We start from the raw sequence: 19,604 nt of genomic DNA, 5'->3' as shown, positions 1-19,604 counted from the left end.
CACATGGCCAAGTCAAGACACCTAGTCCACTTCGTCATCCAAAAACTAGTATCAATTGGAATTGATAGGGAAAAAAATCCACTTGATCCTGAGAATTCCTAGTACACATCTCTCTGATCTTATATCTCTGGGAACTTACTCTTCTTTTTTCTTTTTTCTGGTCTTTCTGTGGATCATGGGGGATACTGTGGATCTTCTGTTTATTATAATCTCTCCATTTTAAAATCAAAGGGTCTTAAAAATGATTTTGTTCGGAATATCCTGTGGACATTTGAAGACATCCACATGTTGGTGGGATCCAACATGCCCATCTTTGGTGGAGGCAGGTATCCAGCGGTCAGCTTACGTCTCAGGTAAACGGCACCATGCCCCTCTTGTGCTTATGTTTTTTAAATGCTTCCTTTAGATTTAGTGTTCCATTTGCTTTTCCTTATCTGTCTGGGTAGCCTCTTTTTTCCCTAGATTTTCTCACCTCCCTTGTTCCCATGCCATTTGAAATGGTAAATGCTGAAAGCCCCATAGCTAAGCCCTCATTCTAGACCTAATTGGATAGAGCCAGAGGGCTGTTGTACTGGCCTATTGTTATGTGTCAAACTGCAACCTGTGAGAATACAAGAAAATTTATTGGTTAAGGAGATATTTTGCTAACTTCCTGTTAAATAATTGTGAGCATTCTTCTTAATGCTTCATGAGTATTCATATTAGTGTGAATTCTTGCTTGGGCATTATTGTCTGTGCTCAATCTTGCCTTAGATTGTGTAAGGAACAGTATGTTCAGTCATCTTTCTGTTCTTACTGAAAACTTAGTGCCAATTAGAAATAGGAAACAGCTTTTGGAAAGATGTGAAAATATAACACCATGGAGCTATGTGCCTGTGTCTCATCAAACAAAGCATTTATGGCATTTTCATCTAGGGAGCATAGAGTAAAATACTTACATGGGGAAATAAGTCACAGGTGACTCATGGAACATCTCAATGAAAACAAATAACACTAGAAATGTATATTTTTAGGGATAACAACAAACCAATCAATGTGCTAACTGGAATTGACTATTGGTTGGACAACTTGATATGCAATGTACCAGAGCTTGTGATGTGTTTTCATGTAAATGGAATTGTACAGGTAAGATACACTGTGACTTTTTAAATAATCTCTCAAAAGCAAATTGATTGGTGCAGAGAGTACCTCACCAGAGTTTTTAAGGCTTGTAAATACTAAGGTGTATTTTGGTAGGGAATATAGGTGTGAATTAACTGAAACTTTAGTGTTTTCACTTTTAAGTTTGTAAGTATACTTAAGCATGGGTTTGTAACCATAGAATTCTTAAGTGCCAAGTTCATGATGGCAAACCGAAAATGCCAGAGCAGTGGATGTGTTCATCATTGCACAAATGTCTGCTTGGTGTATGCAACATTCTAGGAGCAGACTAGAGTGAGAATTGCCTAAGGTAGATAGGTAGCCTATGTAACAAATTCTTACTGAGCACTTTATATTTAGGGAAATTTTAATCCCCATTACAAGTGCTGGAGGGAAACAGAGTATGTTTGATCACTACTTACCTATGTTCTGATGGGAAGTAATGATGTGCAGAGAAAACAGTATGAGACAGGAAGCGAGTACTGTAAGTGTATCAGTACACACCAGGTCTGGGTAGTCAGAAGGGCGAGATCACTCTGGGTCTGGAAGAAAGGCTTCATGCAAAAAGTGGCTTATTAACTGGGTCTCAAAAGATAGCTAGTGTCTCAAAAAGTAAGAACTTGGATTTGAGAAGAAGTTGAGTAGGTAAATGAGAGGATTGGTAATAAATCCAATTAGGGAACAACAGGATTCAGGAAACAGTTGAAAAAGTCTTGGCCAGGTAATGGGGAACCTGGAATGCGGTGCTGAGGAGTTGGTCATGTGGGATCAGTGAAGGCTTTGCCTCTGGGAGGTGAGATTTGTTGTGCTGGAATGTTAATCTGGGATACTATGGAACAGGCAGGGAGGACTTGGGGACAAGAAGATGACCAGCTATGGCATTTCTTTAATAAATGGCATAACATTGTGCTGCAGAGGAAGTACTGAGACTCAGCATGGTGGTGATGGCATTTGTTCCTTGCCAGTCCCTTTGTTAAGGGCATCACCTTTTTGATCTTCTCAGCTGTCTCATGTACTTTATTCCCTTTTGGTGGGGAGGGAAATTGAGGATCAGGAGCTCAAGTGAGTTGCCCAAGATCATGTTGCTAGTAAGTAGTGGTTCTGATGTTTGAGCCTGTATCTGCCAAGATTATTATTTTTTTTCTTTTTTCCTTTGTTTTTGTTTTTTGTTCTTGTTTTTGGTATTGGGAATGAACCCACAGTGCTTTAACATTGAGCTACATCATCCCGGCACTTTATATTTTTTGAGACAGGGTCTTACTCAGTTGTTGAGATTGGCCCTCTGCCTACTTCAGCCTCCCAAGTCCCTGAGATTATAGGTATGCATCACCACACCCAGCCAGAAGCCTTCCTTTTAACCTTTATAACCTTTTTTCACCTGGGCTTCATCAGAATCACTTGGCCCCCCGGTGTGCCAGGCTTGGTAGGATTGTGCATTATTTTTTTCCCCCAGTAAGTTTTATAGGTGATTGATTTGCAGCCTTGATTGAGAACCTCTGTCATACCATAACCTTAAGTGGCAACATTAGTGAGAAGCTTGTGGTGAGGCAGGGGAAAGGGGAGAGGTAGGTACAGCATTAGTGAGACAGAAGGGAGGAAGAGACCATGGAAACCCAGGGCCCTGGGACAAGGATGATGATGGTGTCTCTTGCTAAGAAAGAGGCAGTGGGCTGGTATAGTCTGGGAAAGTGATGTGTTTTTAACACACATTCAGCTTGAGGAAATTTGAGAGGTCCAGTGAGCATTCTGCAGTTACAACCTTCAGAGAAGATAGGCCTAGAGGATAAATTGAAGCATCCCCTGGGTACAGTTGGGTTCATCACCACTGAATCTCTCAAAATCATGCATCAGAGACTTACCCCATATAAGTGAAGGGGAGTGGACGTTTGAGAGGGGAACCAGAGTGGTGTAGTATGAACTCTGGGGGGAAGGGAATAACAACCTTGGGGCCTTTAGATGATCTCAGGAGGATGAAAATCAACCTTAGGCAATCTTGTCTGGTGTCCCAATCCAGTTTCTTTAGGGCTTCTGGTTTTACGGTATTTCAGGAAATGTGGTAAGATGTGTTTAGGGAAATCTGCACAGAAGACACCCTGGAAAGAAATATGGAGGCACTTTAAAGATAGTAGTAGTACCAGCCATGCAGCCTTCATTCCTGTTGCCCCCTCCATCTCTGTGCTCTATCCCTCCAAAGGACGAGTCTCTAACTCAAGGGAAGAGAAATATCTACAAGGAAAACATCTCAAGTAATGCTCTTCCTTTGAGCCATTCACTCTGGTGTGTGTGTAGATAGGTAGAGGAGGCCAGAAATATAATGTTTTTAAAATGCTTGTAGGGTAAAGTCTACCTTCATTTACCACCTTCCCTATTTAAACCAGCAAAGGCCTGGGGTTGTGGCTTAGCAGTAGAGTGCTCACCTAGTATGTGTGAAGGACAACCAGCAGAATGAGAAAGGAAGTGTTCAGTACTGTGCAGTTAGAATAGAAGCAGTGCTAAACCTGAAGCTCTAGACCTGGTGTGACCCCCCTCCAGAGTGTCTTTAGTGGTAGGCCACCATCAGTGCTGGGCCTGGATCCTGGGGATTTGGAGCAGGAAAAGATAGGAAATCACTGGCTTAGGGCTGGGGATGTGGCTCAAGCAGTAGCGCGCTCGCCTGGCATGCACTGGGCGCTGGGTTCGATCCTCAGCACCACATAAAAATGAAATAAAGATCTTGTGTCCACTGAAAACTAAAAAATAAATATTAAAAAAAAAAAAAAAAAAATCACTAGCTTACACTCTTTAATGCTGCATGGGTCTCTGTTTGCAGATTTTTGTTTGGTTGCTTTGTAAGAAGAAAGATGTTGCTGCCTCAGGTTCTCTCTTAAACAATCTCCCATCTGTGTTTTACAGAAGTATGAAATGATAAAGACAGAAGAGATTCCCAATTTGGAAAACTCTAATTTTTCTACTAAGGTCATAAAGGACATTGCACAGAATATTTTGTCATTTCTGAAATCCAATTGTACCAAAGAAGGACATACCTATTGGCTCTTTAAAGGTAAGCTATTTCTTGGAAACTTGGAATGGAATCACCATTTGACCCAGCTATCCACTCCTCGGCCTATACCCAAAGGACTTAAAATCAACATAATACAGTGACACAGCCACATCAATGTTCTAAGCAGCTCAATTCACAATAGCTGAACTGTGGAACCAACCTAGATGCCCTTCAGTAGATGAACGGATAAAGAAACTGGTATATTTACACAATGGAATATTACTCAGCATTAAAAGAGAATAAAATTATGGCATTTGCAGGTAAATGGATGGAGTTGGAGAATATCATGCTAAGCAAAGTAAGCCAATCCCAAAAAACCAAAGACCGAATGTTTTCTCTGATAAGTGGATGCTGATCCAAAATGGTGGGAATGGCAGGGGATGGCATGGGAAAAATGGAGCAACTTTGATTGGGCAAAGGGGAAGAAGGGAAGGGAAGGGGAGGGGTATGGGCAGGAAAGACGTGGAATGTGATGGACCTTATTACCCTAGGTACGTGTATGGCTATACATATGGTGAGGCACTACATTATGTACAGAGAAATGAAAAGTGCTGCAGTTGTGTACAATGAATCAAAATGCATTCTGCTGTCATTTATACCTAGTTAAAATAAATAAATAAATCTTTTTTAAAAAAAGAAAAAAAGGTAAGCTAGTTTTTGAATGGACAATGATTAGTTTGTGTGACTGCTATAAAATGAGGTTTGTTTTTCTTTTTAGCCAGTGGCAGTGATATAGTGAAGCTCTATGATCTCACTACTCTTTGTGAAGAAACAGAAGACAAATACCAGAATCCATTCACAATGCCAGTAGCCATTCTCTTATATAAGTGAGTGCTTTAAAAATTTAAGTTGAAGTAGCCTTATGTAAAAGTGTAGTATGCAGCCACACTCTTCAAGCCAAGCCTTTAAAATACCTCTTCAGGTTTTCAGAATGGGATAAATGCTTACATACACATGTGTATATACATGAATATATATGTGAGTATATAGGAGAGACAGGCACACAGTCACACATATAAACACATTGTACCAAATATCATTCAACTTTCTTACGAAAGCATAGTATAAACCTTTGGGGGTAGGTGGACAAAGTGCAATCTTTAGTTGTTTCTTATAGCCCTTATTTCTGTTGGGAAGATGCAAGAGTGTGCCTAGACTTGAGCGCTGCAGAGAAGGATGAGGGGGAGTAAAGTGATCTAAACATCTCTTTCAGGGTTGCTTGTAACATGATGATGAAGAAGAATCAAAATAAAAAACACTATGGGACTATTAGAACATTGCTTCTTAATTGTGTCAAATTGCTGGACAAAAGCAGACATCCTCAAGTAAGATCACATTCATATGCTTTCTGACAGAGTGCTAACAATCTGATGAAGAACTGCTGCCTGGGCAGTGAAGGCCTCTTAGCCAGACCCTAGCCCGCCCCTCCCTTCATGGGTGCCTGCAGCCTGTGGCTGTGGAGCACTTAAATGTGCCTAATCCGAATTGAGATGTGCTGTCACTGAATTTTAGAGTGTGTATGTAAATGCACACTGAGTTTAAGTATAGCAGTATCCAGTTTGTAAATAGATTATCCTGAAGACCAAACTTAGAAATAGTTTGTTGAATAAAAAAAAGTTGTGTGTGTGTTTTTTTTGTTGTTTTTTTTTTTTAATGTTGGGGGCAGGATCTCACTAAGTTGCCCAGGCTGGCCTTGAACTCCCCTTCCTCCACCTCCTGAGTAGCTGGGATTACAGACACAAAACAATTACTGACTTAAGTATCTAATTGCTGTTTGAAGTTTTGGTATTTAGTGGTACTTGAGTGATTTATGCAAAAGTTAAAAAGTGATGTTCAGATTATTAAGTGTCTATAATAAAGAATTAGTTAATAATAGTGAGATAAATGGTAATATGTAGTGCTGATTTTAATAGCAATCAGGGAAGGACTTTTCCTTTTTTAATCTAGTGAGGTTTTTTTTTTTTTTGCCTTTAGAGCTATAGGTCATATTGTAACTATTGCCATTTAAAGGTAAGCTATAGTCGTTTATAAAGGAAAATTCTCATTTCTCACTTGGTTTGGGTAGGATTTGCTAACATTTTAGTTAATACTTAAAAGCTTTTGCTTGTCCCTGTGAAGGCTCAGGGTGGAATAATTTCCAGAAATGAAACTCAACCATAAGGATCTCACAGAGCACACTCAAGACTAGCTTTGGGAACATTTCTGTGTGTGTGACAGTCTGTGTGGCCAAAACAGACTAACTGCCGACACCCTTCCAAAACTTGTGCATGTGGTAGTAAAACTGCTTTATCTTTAGATGATGAGACAATTTTGGTGATAGTTACTTACACACATTTGTTTTTCTTTATGTAAGATTATTGCTTCAGCCAATTACATGCTTTCAGAACTTTTTCAATTGGATGAACCTAAAAAGGAAGAAAATTCTGAATCTCCTTTACATGAGAATTCGGATGAAAGTTACAGTGAAGAGGAGGAGGAGATGCCTGACAGTGATGAAAATGGATCCTATAGCACCAGCTCTGACCCGTCAGACGACAACAAAGCAGTAGCTATCATTAAGTCTGTTGGGGAATTGTCAGTACCAGAAAAATACAAGTCCATCCACCAAATCAGGGTGAGCACACAGGATTTATATTAAAAACAAATAGGTGTTAGTTGAATGCAATTAGTCTCAAAGATGCTAATTGATATTTAGCAAATCTTCTGTGATCCGGGGTCTAGTAATTCTTAGCTTTCTGAATTCTGAACCTTGGTTTTAGAACCCCACAGTTGAATAGTCTTGTCCTGGGGTGACTGACCTACATTGTCCAAGGCTGGTGGCCCAAGTACACCAGACAGCCACATGTTGATTTTTATGTGGGAGATTTTTCTCTCCAGTGGCCAGTGTGTATTTGTAGCCATGTCTCCTCATCAGGGTGTGTCTGTCCAAGTTTTGAGTTGCTAGGAAATAGCATATGTGGGTTGCTTGGTGAACAAAAGTGGGGGGTTGATCCATATGTAGCGCTATCTAGTACGTTGTCCTTGTGCTGTAAGTAGGACAATACTTTTCTGTGACCTGGGGCATGTTTCTGCCCTGGTTAGGGCGGATGTGCCTAACACTGCACACCCTTTCGGTTTTCCGTGGCATGGGCTACACTGGCTGCTGTATCAGTCTGTCGCCACAATGTACTTTCCTGTGTGCTGCCTCCCTATGATTAGATCCAGTCAGCCTTGGGAGAGTTCTGTCTGTTCCACGAACTGAGATAGTCATATTTACAGATAATCTCTGAATTCAAGTTCCAAGTCTAACATTCAGTTGGAAACTTTATATCCATCCAAGTTTTGTGAGGCCATCTCTCTGTTGTTTTAAAAGATTGCCTGTGTCTCTGCCCTTCTCTCCCTTCACTTTCCCCTTTCTTTTACCACAGCCATCCTGGTTTTTTTTTTTTTTTTTTTGTTTCTCTCTCAGAAGCATGGAGATTGTCTGCGGGCCTTTGCCTTTATTGCTGTGCACCTCTGATCAGACACCCCTTTCCCTAGATCTTTTTCATGGCTGCCTTTGTGACTGAAACGTCACCTCCTAGAGATCTTCCCTGACCATTCTAGCCACAGCATCCTATGTCGGCTCCTTCAGGGAGCTTCTCTACCTATTTTTGGTATGTGCTGTCTCCCATCTCTGAATCATAAGCCTATTGCAGGTAGATTGTCCTCAGCCTCCCATGTCTGGGACACACTGGGTGCTCAGGAAACATTTGACTACATGACTGTAGAGAAGCATCATTAACTCTTCATCTAAGATTTTAGTTCACTTTCAGCCTGAGCCCCACAGTGGAGTAAAAAATGTTTTTCTGGTTAAGTCTTCTATTGTAAAAGTTATGTGTATTTGGGAAGCTGCATTGTAACATAAGGCCCTGGACTTGTGGGGCAATTAGATAATTAAAGGTGCAGCAGTATGTTAGCGTCCCTCTTTTGTAGAGACAGCACTTTTTATGAGTGTTAGACATTCAAAAATGAAGTCATAGTAGTCATGAAAACATGCTATAGCTAGTTTTAGCTGTGTTTGATTTGAAAAATGGGCAATCAGTGTGGATTCCAGAGTCCCTGCTTCTCCACTCACTCGATTCGTCCTCAGATTCCTCTGCCATCTTGTGGGCATCTATGAGAAATCTAGTAGGAGTTACTAGTAACTCCAGCCTCCTAGGATTCAGGAAAATGAAATACTTCTAGAGGCCTGTACACATACTGTTACTTAGTGGGTAGATGTTGGTAACTAGTTTTGCTCCTTAATTAAGCAGATAAATTATATAGTGAGCCCTTGGGTGATGAGTGATTCTTGTTGACCTTTTGCTAGAATCAATGCTAATTAAGAGTTGAGTTAATCTATTGGATTTAGTATGCATTTTATCTAAAACATTACAACTCTCATTCTTGCTTTTTTGTTATAATAGAATTATTTTTAGAAATTTAAGTACTTAAAGCAGTACATACACTGGAAGATCTTTTTGTTAAGCTAGATTTGTTGATATGCTTACAGTAATTTAATCTGCAAACAAAAACATTGCAGAAACTTTTGTATCAGAAACCTTACCAAGTTGAATACAAAAGCATATTTCTAAATTATTGGTTTGTAGAGTTTTAGAAATTTCCAGAAGTGAGTCAGGAAATGTGTTGTAGCATGTTAATAACTTCAGCTGTTTTTTTCTAAAGCCCAGTTGTGCATTTCCAGTTTGCCATGATACAGAAGAGCGCTGCAGACTAGTACTTAGCTATGTTCTGGAGGTAAGTCTAAATTTAGATTTTGTTTTTTCAGTAAAGTTTGTGGTTGATATGCAAATAGCACTTGTTCATTGGTGACTAAATGTTATTCTGAATGGTGGTCTGCTGAGATTTTTTTTTTTTTAAAGCCCAAAGTGAAAAGCAAATCAATGGTTCCCAAATCTTTCAGATCAAACAGTTTTTCGAAGTCTGTTTCTAAAATAGAAATTCTGCCTTATTCTTAGTAAAGTATATAATAAATGTTTTTCCTTTTTTTAAAGGGTTTAAAATCTGTAGATAGCAGCATCAAAAAAGAAAGTGACCTTCCAGCCGCCGACCCCAGCACCCCAATCCCCTTAAAATATGAAGATGAATCTGCAAGGGGGGGTCCTGAGGGGCTAGAGAAGCAGATGGCCTTGTTTTTGGACAAAAGTAAGTTGAATTGATGTGCAAATAAGGCCCTCAATAGAATAATATACTGGTCCTTTATGTCAATGAAGGCATTCCATTGAAAGGAATTGAGAAAAAGGATGTCATGTGAATGAGAAATAGGGTGACATAGCTTTTCATTCAAAATATAAAACAAAGCAGAGTAATTTTGATCTTCCATACTATTTTTTTTTTTTTAATTTTTAGTTGTAGGTGGACATGATACCTTTCTTTTATTTAATTTATTTTTCTGTGGTGCTGAGGATCAAATCCAGTGTTCCACGTGTGCGAGGCAAGTGCTCCACCACCAAGCTACAATTCCAGCCCCCATAAATATTCTAATAAGAGCATAAGGACCCTGGTTCCCCCTTGCCTGCTGTGAGGAGGTTGATTTCAGACTGTAGACATAAACCACACCAAATACACTCATTGTGAATACATTTTATTTTTCTATTTTAAAAAAAAGAATATATTCTTCCAAAAAAAAAAAGAAAGAAAGAAAATGGGAATTCTGAGGGCTGGGGGAAAGGTGTGTGTTTGGGGGGCTGGGGTTGTAGCTCAATGGTGGAGCATTTGTCTAGCATGTTCTCAGCACCACCTAGAACTTTATTTTTATTTATTATTATCAACAACTAAAAAAAATTTTTTTTAAAAAACAAAAGCACAATGTGCTTTTTGGTGTGGTTTATGTTATCAAGGCAAAGGCCTTAGGACTCCATGTCATGGTTCCTAGTGCCTGGCCCTGTGCTTGGCACAAAGGTGGTCATTGGTGGAATGGAGTAGCCTGGGCTTTGAGTGGGTAAACCATGGGCTGCTGTGGAGCCAGGAGGAGCCAGGCATCTGCGAAGGCAACAGGTAGTGACTTGAGTCTGGCTGATGGGCGGTAGGGGTGGAGTAGTAGAAAGGCTAGAAAAATGACATGTAGGAAGTAGCTCAGATGTATATGATTACAAGTGCTAAAGCCCTGTTCTGTCTAGTGACCTGCTTTGACTGAGATTGGGGCTGTGCTTCAGGAAGGCATAATATTTGGTAGGTTGATTTCAGACTGGAGACAAGAGGCAGATATGAGTCTGTAGGCATCGCAAAAGAGAATGGCAGTTGCCCCTCGCAGGGATGCAGAAGGTTTGGAGCTTCAAGCAAGAGTTTGAACGCTGCCATTTGACTCCTTTGAGATTAGGCAAGGAAGCATAGTATTCACCAGTCTCAACATGGCAATAGCATCTGAGTCTCCAGTGTTTCTGTCAAGCAACAGGCAATATCTTTTTATTGTAAGACTTGTGCTCAAGTAAAATGTGCTCTTTTTCCCCATGTCACAGTGGGCTCCCTTCAGAAGGGTAATTATTCCAGTCAATCTGGAATGATCCCTGGTTCTTGGCAACATAAAATGAAACTCCAGCTGATTCTCAAGTCATCAAAGGCCTATTATGTCTTGTCCGATGCTGCCATGAGTCTTCAGAAATATGGGAGAGCACTACGATACATTAAGCTGGCCTTGCAGAGCCATGGTAAGCCACCAAGAGTAAGTGGGGTCATGGAAGGGAGGCTGAAGGCATAGGTCACGGTGGGCCCTCACTCCTGCTTCTGTTGTGGAGTTTGATCTTAAAATGGCTTCTCCCAACCCACTGTATGTTACCTAGTATTTTATTTTGTGCTCTGCAGCTTAACATCTCTTCATTTTGAAACACATGTAGCCACCTGAAATATATCTGCTACCTGGCACAAAATGAACTTTGAGCAGATGCAGTGGTATCTAGCTTTCAGCTGGTAACAGATTTTCTTCATTTACTGTGCACAATAATTTTAATGCCTTTGTGTTTATCTCCTTCCTACTATTTTCCAAATAGATACTTACTGCTGCCTGTGTACCAATATGCTCTCTGAAGTGTTGCTGTTTCTTTCTCAATATCTGACTCTCTGTGGTGACATCCAGCTCATGCTGGCCCAGAATGCAAGTAACAGAGCAGCACACCTGGAAGAGTTTCACTACCAAACCAAAGAAGACCAGGAGATCCTGCACAGCCTCCACAGGGAGTCTAGTTGCCAGGGTATGCCAGAGAGGCCTCGTGTGCACAGTGGTGCTGTCCAGAAGCCCATGCTTGTTTATGTCCAGACAAGTGGCAGAAACCTAAGTTGTTCAGTGTTTGCTGTATTGTTTCATTCTTAGTTTTAAAACCAAGCATGATCCTCCTGTTTTTATCAAAAGGTTTTTAAATATAAATATTATTGCTGACTATAAAATAAGGTGAAGACAGTTATGGGTTATCTCTGAAAACTCTTCTTTTTATGAGGGTTTTTTTAGTGGTCAGCAGACCAAGCCATACATTTTCCTTTGGAAAATAGTAAGTTGGTGAGAGTGTATTAATTACCTTCTGAAAGAATGTGGGGCCAAGATAAAGAGACCATTATTTTTAACATGAGTTCATAGCTACTGTCTTGTGTCACTGTCAGGGTTGTCCAGGGCTGCAGTGGGAACTAGGGCAGCACTGCACAGCAGCAGTCCCTCAGCCCAATGCTGTGAGTGCACAGGCTGCGGTCAGGGGCAGATGAGGCAGAAGGCCAGTCTTCTGAAGGTGCTTTTGAAATTTATGATGTACTTGCTTCTTTATGCCCTAAAATTATTCATAACATTTGATATCCGCTTCCAGAAAATCCTGGACAGTTGACGGCTGGAGGAGCACACAAGGGTGCAGTGTCCTTGTCTAATATTTGCCCTCCTTTTTCCCCTTCTCCCTCTCTCTCAAATGGTCATTATATCTTAATAGACACAGTAGAAAAACCTCAGTGTGCTTTGTTCCCATCACAGTCTCCCCATATCTAAGTGTCAGCGGGAGGAGCACTGCCTTTTTCCCCTTGAACTTGGGTTCTGCGCTTGCTTACTTCAGCCCACTAGATGGCATTTGTAAGTTTGAGGACTTAGCTAGGACTTGTCTGCTTGTGACTTAATATTGACTTTACTTCAAGTACTATTTCCATTAAAACTAAAAACTGTTTACTGTGTATCAGTGGATAGCTTTTGGTGTGTACTAGTCCAGCTGGAAAAATCTGGGTATTTATGAAACTATAAAATTGTGTTGTATTGATTAAAACAGTATATTTATGCAGCTTTGCATTTTGTATTTTGACTAAAATCTCTGACCCACTTAGATATTATGGAAGAAGAGTTTATATGGCTTCTGCTAACTTTTTTTTTTTTTTTTAAAGGATTTGCATGGGCAACTGATTTGTCTACAGACTTAGAAAGTCAACTTTCAGTTAGTTGTAAATGCTATGAGGCTGCTAATGAAATCTTGCAGTTTAGTGACTTAAAAAGCCAAAATCCGGAACACTATGTACAAGTATTGAAGAGAATGGGCAACATTAGAAATGAAATTGGTGTGTTTTACATGAATCAGGCTGCTGCATTACAGACTGAAAGAATGGGTGAGTATCTTGGGATTCTTCTCTTTAATCTCTGTTCTGTTATGTAAGTCATGCTGATTTTATATGGGCTGGCTAAGAACTGTTGCACTTGATTGTTATTAAAAGGAACTCTGTTTAAAAAAGCTTTTACTGTTAAAATTCTCAAGAAATAAAATAAGGGGAAAACATAATTTCCCTTGGGCTCCATCAGCTCCGTGTCTTCTTTCTTCCCAACTTTTATACTTCATACCATCTGGTCAGTTCAGAAACCACTTGAACAGTGAGCCACGTTCCAGGCTCTGTGTTGGACGTATAACTGGTCCCTCTTCTGGTTGGAAAGCCTGGTATGAATACAGATCTCTAAAAAGTGCTGTAAATAAGTTCAAATGCAGTACAGTAGGAGAGTGGGGAAAGGAGATATTCAAAGAAGTTGTAGGGTTCTTACAAGCTGTGGTGGAGGGGAGCAGTGTGTGCCGAGTAGACCCAAGCAGGCAAATGTGAAGGAAGAGGGCTTTCCAGATGAGGGAGCACCAGGAAAGTGCCGGTGGAGGGTGTGGTGCACCCGAGAGTAGCAGGGCTACAATGGGCTGTGGGACCTGTGTGTGAAGAGGCCCAAGTTAGAAGTCTGGCTGGGAGCTGCCAGGGCTTCCGCAGCTCCAGTGAGGGCCCTTCCTGTGGTAACAGCTGAGGCCATGTGAGCGGATGACAGCCTGAAGGCTGGCAGTGAGAAGATGGGGCTGGGATGCGGCTGCAGGTGACTTGAAAACAGCTAGGCGCCTGCTGGGCTGTGAACGGGAGCCTGTCCAAACAGTTCACTGCAAGAAGAGCCTGTGCAATTAAGGGCATCTGGAGGAGGTGGCCTGTGGGGGAGCATGGGGCTGGCTCTTAGGAACCTAGGACAACTGGTAGAACAGACTCTGCCCTTGTAGAAGTCCAAGGGACAGCATTTGAATTTGTACAAAATAGCACCTTGCTCAGATGTCTTACCTTGCTTGTCTTAATGTCAGTCCATTAATAATGAGACTATACATAAATGTTGTACCATGTTACCGGGACTGATATAAAATACACAGACTGTGACTTGAACCTCAGAAATATACTTCTCCTGGTTCAAGAGGCCAGAGCCCAAGATGAAGGTTGGATCCCTCTGAGGCTTTCAGTGGCCTGCTGTGTCCCTACTTGACCCTTTCTGTGTGCACAGCCCTGGCATCGCCCCTCACGTACAGGCACACCCGTCATATTAACTCGGGACCCCATTTAACCTAAGTTTCCTCTTTAAAGGCCTGATGCAAATATAGTCACAGTCTAAGATGGGGGTTAAGGCTTCAACCAGATGGATTTGGGGGACACCCTTCCCTTCATGTCAGTCATGGTGAGAGCAGAGCACTGCAGTGGCCCAGGTAGCTGGCTTTCCACCAGGCTCCTGTCACTGCTGTGCTCCTGTCACCCTCACCTGGAGGGACGGTGCTGGGTTCACACTGACATCTGCTCATGCAATTGTTTTCTTTCTTTCTTTGTGAAGTGAGCAAATCTGTGTCTGCTGCAGAGCAACAGTTGTGGAAAAAAAGCTTTTCTTGTTTTGAAAAGGGGATTCACAACTTCGAGTCCATTGAGGATGCTACGAATGCAGCTCTGTTGTTATGTAACACAGGAAGACTGATGCGCATCTGCGCTCAGGCACACTGTAGCGCAGGGGACGAGTTCAGACGGGAGTTCTCCCCAGAAGAGGGCTTGTACTATAACAAGGTAACCTGCCTGCTTGTGGTGGGCCTGGTCTGTTCACTCCTGGCATCTGTTTACCTGTGGCTATCACTCCACTAAAATGTTACACAACTAAAAATAATTGAACCATCGCCCAGGATTTGACATACTTATAGAAATTTGCCCAACAGTGGTGAGAATCTACTGTTGAAGGAACATCTTGAATTGTTAGGGAGGGAAAAGATGATTCAGTAAGTTATGTGGGTTATCAGAGAAATGTCCAGTAGATTAAGGATTGACATGGAGAGGGGGAAGCTAAAATCACCAGAAGAAAATGGAGGTAGAGGTTGGCATGGGGCGGGGGGCGGCGGGGAGGACTTCCCCAGCATGGCACAGTAAGCCTAAGATGAATTAACTTAAATGTGCAAATGTGCACAGCAGCAGGTAAAGTTAAAGCAGTAAAATCTCAAATTATTTTCTCCTATTGACTCATTCTACAAACTGTAACTTTTATTCAGAAAGGGAAACAAAAAGTATATTTTAATGCAGTATTGGTATATTTGTAAACAAAGTAAAAAATTCTCACCTTTTCTTTCCTTGCAGGCTGTTGATTACTATTTGAAAGCTCTGAGGTCATTAGGAACGCGAGACATACACCCAGCCGTCTGGGACTCAGTGAACTGGGAATTGTCCACTACTTATTTTACCATGGCAACTCTACAACAGGATTATGCTCCATTATCCAGAAAGGCTCAGGAGCAGGTTGGGAGGTTTGCTGGATTATGAAATGAGTCTTCAGCCTTATTTATTCCTTTGTTATCTTTTCGACAACCAGTATTTAAACATTGTGAAATTCTTAGTCTGTGATTGTGAGCTTGTCATTTTTTTCTCCCCCTTAAAAAAAAAAAAAAAAAACAGATTGAAAAAGAAGTCAGTGAGGCTATGATGAAGTCCCTGAAGTACTGTGACGTTGATTTGGTGTCTGCCCGACAGCCTCTCTGTCAGTATCGAGCAGCAACCATCCATCACAGGCTGGCTTCCATGTACCACAGTTGTCTACGGAATCAGGTATGTCTGTTCCAGGCTAAGTTGCTTTCCAAGAACATTTACAAGTGTTCCTTGCAATGAATTCTAATTAGCCACTTTAGAAAAACCCATGGAGCAGGTGTTCCTCCCCTCATTTGTGCCATGTTTTTCTCTACTACATTTGATCAGGTCTTGGTTTGAAAATTATACATTTGCTGGGTGCGTTACTTAGTTGGTCTTAAATGCCATCAGAACTATAGTAATGGTTCTGAGCAAACTTTGAAGTAACCGTCTCCTGGTTTTTTTTATTGTGATACAAAGCATGCCTGTGAGAGCACAGGTGGAGCAGAGGTGCAGGTAAAGACTGATGGAAGGAAACCCCTGTGACCTTGCCTGGAGTTAGAACAGAGAGCTCTTTAGAGAGCCCCTAGCACCCTGCTGGTATTGCCCTGCCAGGCACCCAGATTGGTGCAGAGCTATCTGGTGTCTTGCCACTTGATGTTGATGTGTTGGGTTTTACATGGTTGTGAAACTTATGGAATGACTTGAACTGCAAGGGTCCTTCTGTGGATTACTGCCTTTTGCTTAAAGGCATGTTTTTGAGATCCACACATCAGTGCAGGTAGCTCTTCATTTCACAACTCAGTAGTGCTTGTGCAAGGAAGATAGCATAGTTCAGTTACTCATACTGTGGCTACTAAACTTGGTGTTTTCCAATTTGAGGTGGATGCTGGTGCTCAGCCTCGTGGATTGCGAGGAAGCACATGATACCCAGGTTGAAGCTGCCCTCTTTTAGAGAGTCTGCTTTGCTTCTGCAGGAGACTTGTCCTTGTAGTCAGTCTGTTGTGCATTGTTTTCCCCTTCCTTGGCTCGATACCTGGACACCATGCTGTACAGTCGCTTGGGCTTTGTTCTCTTCTGGACCCCTCACTCTGAGTATCAGCCTTTGAGACCCAGCTTTACCTGGAAAGGGTTTCATTCCACTGTGCTGAGGTGCTCCCCATCTGAGGTCCCCTTACCATAGGAGACCCCCACCCCCAGCCAAAATTCAAGTTTGCCCAAATGGCTTAATATCTTCAGGACAAAAGCAACTTGAAGGATATTTAGGCAGTTCAGTGGGGGAAGACTAGTAGTCTCCTCAGCAAATGGAGCTGGCACAGATGGCTCTCCACGTGCAGAAGAACAGAAGTGGGCTACTGCTTCACAGCATAAGTGAAGATCAACTTTAAGTGGCTTGAAGGCCTAAGTATAAGAGCTAAAACTTAAAGACTTGTAGGAAGAATGTAAAAAACTGAAAAGCATTTAGTGATCCGGTCAGAATACTTGAATAACTAGTTACTATGAACCCCAAGCCTTAAGAATTGCATTTTTAAATTTTGTTTTTGGTTCTAGGTTGGTGACGAACATCTTAGGAAGCAGCACCGGGTGCTGGCAGATCTTCATTACAGCAAAGCTGTAAAGCTCTTTCAGCTCCTCAAAGACGCTCCATGTGAACTACTTAGAGTGCAGTTAGAAAGAGTGGCATTTGCAGAATTTCAGATGACCAGTAAGTCTGATGTCTCACTTTTCAGATCCCTGTGCACTGGCTCAGTGTGGAATTTTCCTGGAGTCTTAGAGCCTCTGGATTGCTCTTGGATGTAACTGATGATGTTTTCTTATTAATTTGCCTATAGGCATGCCTTATGCAGGGACCTGGAGAAGTTACTATGCTTTTTTTTTTTTTTTTTAAACATTTATTTATTTATTTTTATAGTTGTAGATGGATAGAATGCCTCTATTTTATTTGTTTATTTTTTTTTATGTGGTGCTGAGGTTCGAACCCAGTGCCTCACGCATGCTAGGCAAGCACTCTACCACTGAGCTACAATCCCAGACCTTTGCTATGTTTGTTGAGATGCATTTTAAAACAGAGCAGTCAATTTAGACAAAGATTTAAATCGGCATGCAAAACTTGGGGATGGAGAAGCAGCAATAGAGAAGTAGAGGTTCTTGTTGAATGCCTTTAAATATGGAACTGACGCTCGAGCTTTTTGGGTTGTGGTTCTAGAATAGATGCTAAAGTAGAGCCTGATCAAACTTAGGATAATTTGGGATGTGGGGGAATTGTGAAAAGAAGTGGGAGTGCTTCCTGTGTTGCTTCCATGGCCGACACCAAGGGGCCACTCTAGTCACTTGGTGCTTTCTGAATTCTCACCCTCTACTGCTCTCTCACTAGCTTTCTTCTTAATAGAGAGGATTTTTGAAAAATATTTTCTCTTTTCCCCCCCATGCTGGGAATTGAACCCAGGGGCACTTAACCACTGAGCCACATCCCCACCCCCTTTTCATATTCTTATTAGAGACAGGGTCTCACTGAGTTGCTTAGGGCCTCACTAAGTTGCTGAGAGTGGCTTTGAACTCATGATCCTCCTGCCTCAGCCTCCTGAGCTGCTGGGATTATAGGCTTATACCACCGTGCCCTGCTGAAAAATATCTCTTCTGTGGTAAGGAAACAATTTATTTGGAGTGCAGCAATTCATTTGGCTTCACTTTGGTATTTTGCTTTTTAAAATTTTAATTTTAAAGTTTCAGATTTTGGAGAATTTCAAATTTCTGATTTTGTGATTAAGGATGCTCAACTTATAAAAAGTCTGTGCAAATATTCCAAATTCAGAAGTTTGAAACACAGTAACAAGCGTTTTGGATAAGGAACTAGTCAACCCATTTTTCAAAATATATGTGTGTGTGTGTGTGCATACATACACATGTGTACCCGTGTCTTAGTGTGTAGGTGCATAAGCAGCCTTGGAATGATGTGCCTGAGGAGAGGAATGGGAACACATTCTCACTGCCTTCATTCTCACATTGAACCTTGTAAATTTGGGGAAAGTATTACCTTTTTAACAGTTTCTAAAAATATTTTATTTTGCTATATTTTGCTAATTCTTTGCCAACATAGTAATGCATGGTGTCCACATGGGTTGATCTGCAGGATCAGCAGCACCTCTTTCTGGGATGGATTTGAGGTGAATTATGTAGCTTGTTTGAATGCTTTAGAAAAAGCAGGCATCATTTTTTTTTTTTTTTTCCTTTTGTTGGGTGGGGACAAGGTGGGTATTGGGGTTTGAACTCAGAGGTGCTCTACCTCTACCATGGAGCTACATTCCTTTTTTCTTTTCTTTCTTTTTTTTTTTTTTTTTTTTTTTGAGATAGGGTCTCACTAAGTACCTTGGCTGGCTTCAAACTTGTGATCCTCCTGCCTCAGCCCCCGAGTCCCTGCATTACGGGTGTGTGCCATCACACCTAACTTGAGTAGGCCTCATTTTTATAAAACGAATAGAGAGATTCCAAGAATAAGTTTGCTAAGATGATGTAACTAATTCTGTTTTTTAAATTTTTTTTTTTTTTAGAGAGAGAGAGAGAGAGAAAAGTTTTATAATATGTATTTTTTAGTTTTCGGCGCACACAACATCTTTGTATGTGGTACTGAGGATCGAACCCTGGCAGCACACATGCCAGGCCAGCACGCTACTGCTTGAGCCACATCCCCAGCCCATTTTAACTGTTTTAATAGCTGGAGAGTAGCTCAGTGGTAGAGCACTTGTCTAGCATGTATGATCTCCTGGGTTTAATCCCGGTACTGCCCAAAAAGAAAAAAAGTTTTAATAGCCTGTGTACCTTACGAAAACAATTTAAATACTTCAGAAGGTTTTATTAGCCAAGCTTCTGGGTTTTGTAAGCCACATCAATAAAGACTAAATGTATAAAAATTTTTAGAGTATAAAACCTTTCAAAGGAATCACGTGACCTACTGTTTTCTTCTCCAGTACTTAGGGCTCATATTTACCTTTCTTTGTCTTCTTCCCTCTGCCCCAACAGCTTTTCCATACATAGTCCAGAGCTTTCTTCCCTGTGTCAGATCTACACTGAAAACACATCTGTCCACTGATATTTTTTTCCCTCAGTGCGGCAGTCTGGCTGGGCACAATTCAGGAGCCACTTGTCAAAAGAAACAAACTTTATTTTTAGAACACACACACTGCACCACACAGCTCTTCAGGAAAACCCTCAGAGCCCAACTGCCACCACCAGCTTCCCACAAGCCTCCCCCACCCCTCCTGCTCTTGAGGCCGATTGGCTGGGTCGCGTGGGCGGA

The 19,604-nt window shown here is 41.4% G+C and overlaps 1 protein-coding gene across 2 annotated transcripts in view; it reads left to right on the top strand.

Moving 5' to 3' along the window:
- The window catches only part of Edrf1 (erythroid differentiation regulatory factor 1), a 42,224-nt gene that overhangs the window by 9,901 nt on the left and 12,719 nt on the right, over positions 1-19,604 (top strand). For both annotated transcript variants that reach the window (XM_027929995.2, XM_027929994.2), the window contains 15 exons: positions 232-353; positions 1,014-1,125; positions 4,033-4,180; positions 4,899-5,007; positions 5,394-5,505; positions 6,534-6,794; positions 8,867-8,938; positions 9,196-9,346; positions 10,660-10,848; positions 11,188-11,388; positions 12,545-12,763; positions 14,265-14,488; positions 15,047-15,205; positions 15,362-15,511; positions 16,862-17,015. In XM_027929995.2, coding sequence (XP_027785796.1) covers positions 232-353; positions 1,014-1,125; positions 4,033-4,180; positions 4,899-5,007; positions 5,394-5,505; positions 6,534-6,794; positions 8,867-8,938; positions 9,196-9,346; positions 10,660-10,848; positions 11,188-11,388; positions 12,545-12,763; positions 14,265-14,488; positions 15,047-15,205; positions 15,362-15,511; positions 16,862-17,015 — 2,383 coding nt within the window. The remainder of the gene's footprint in view (positions 1-231; positions 354-1,013; positions 1,126-4,032; positions 4,181-4,898; positions 5,008-5,393; positions 5,506-6,533; positions 6,795-8,866; positions 8,939-9,195; positions 9,347-10,659; positions 10,849-11,187; positions 11,389-12,544; positions 12,764-14,264; positions 14,489-15,046; positions 15,206-15,361; positions 15,512-16,861; positions 17,016-19,604) is intronic.

Source organism: Marmota flaviventris, chromosome 4 (genome assembly GCF_047511675.1).
Source record: "Marmota flaviventris isolate mMarFla1 chromosome 4, mMarFla1.hap1, whole genome shotgun sequence".
Lineage (NCBI taxonomy): Eukaryota > Metazoa > Chordata > Mammalia > Rodentia > Sciuridae > Marmota > Marmota flaviventris.
Note: the sequence above shows the minus strand (reverse complement) of the source record. Positions and strands in the feature narration are given on the sequence as shown.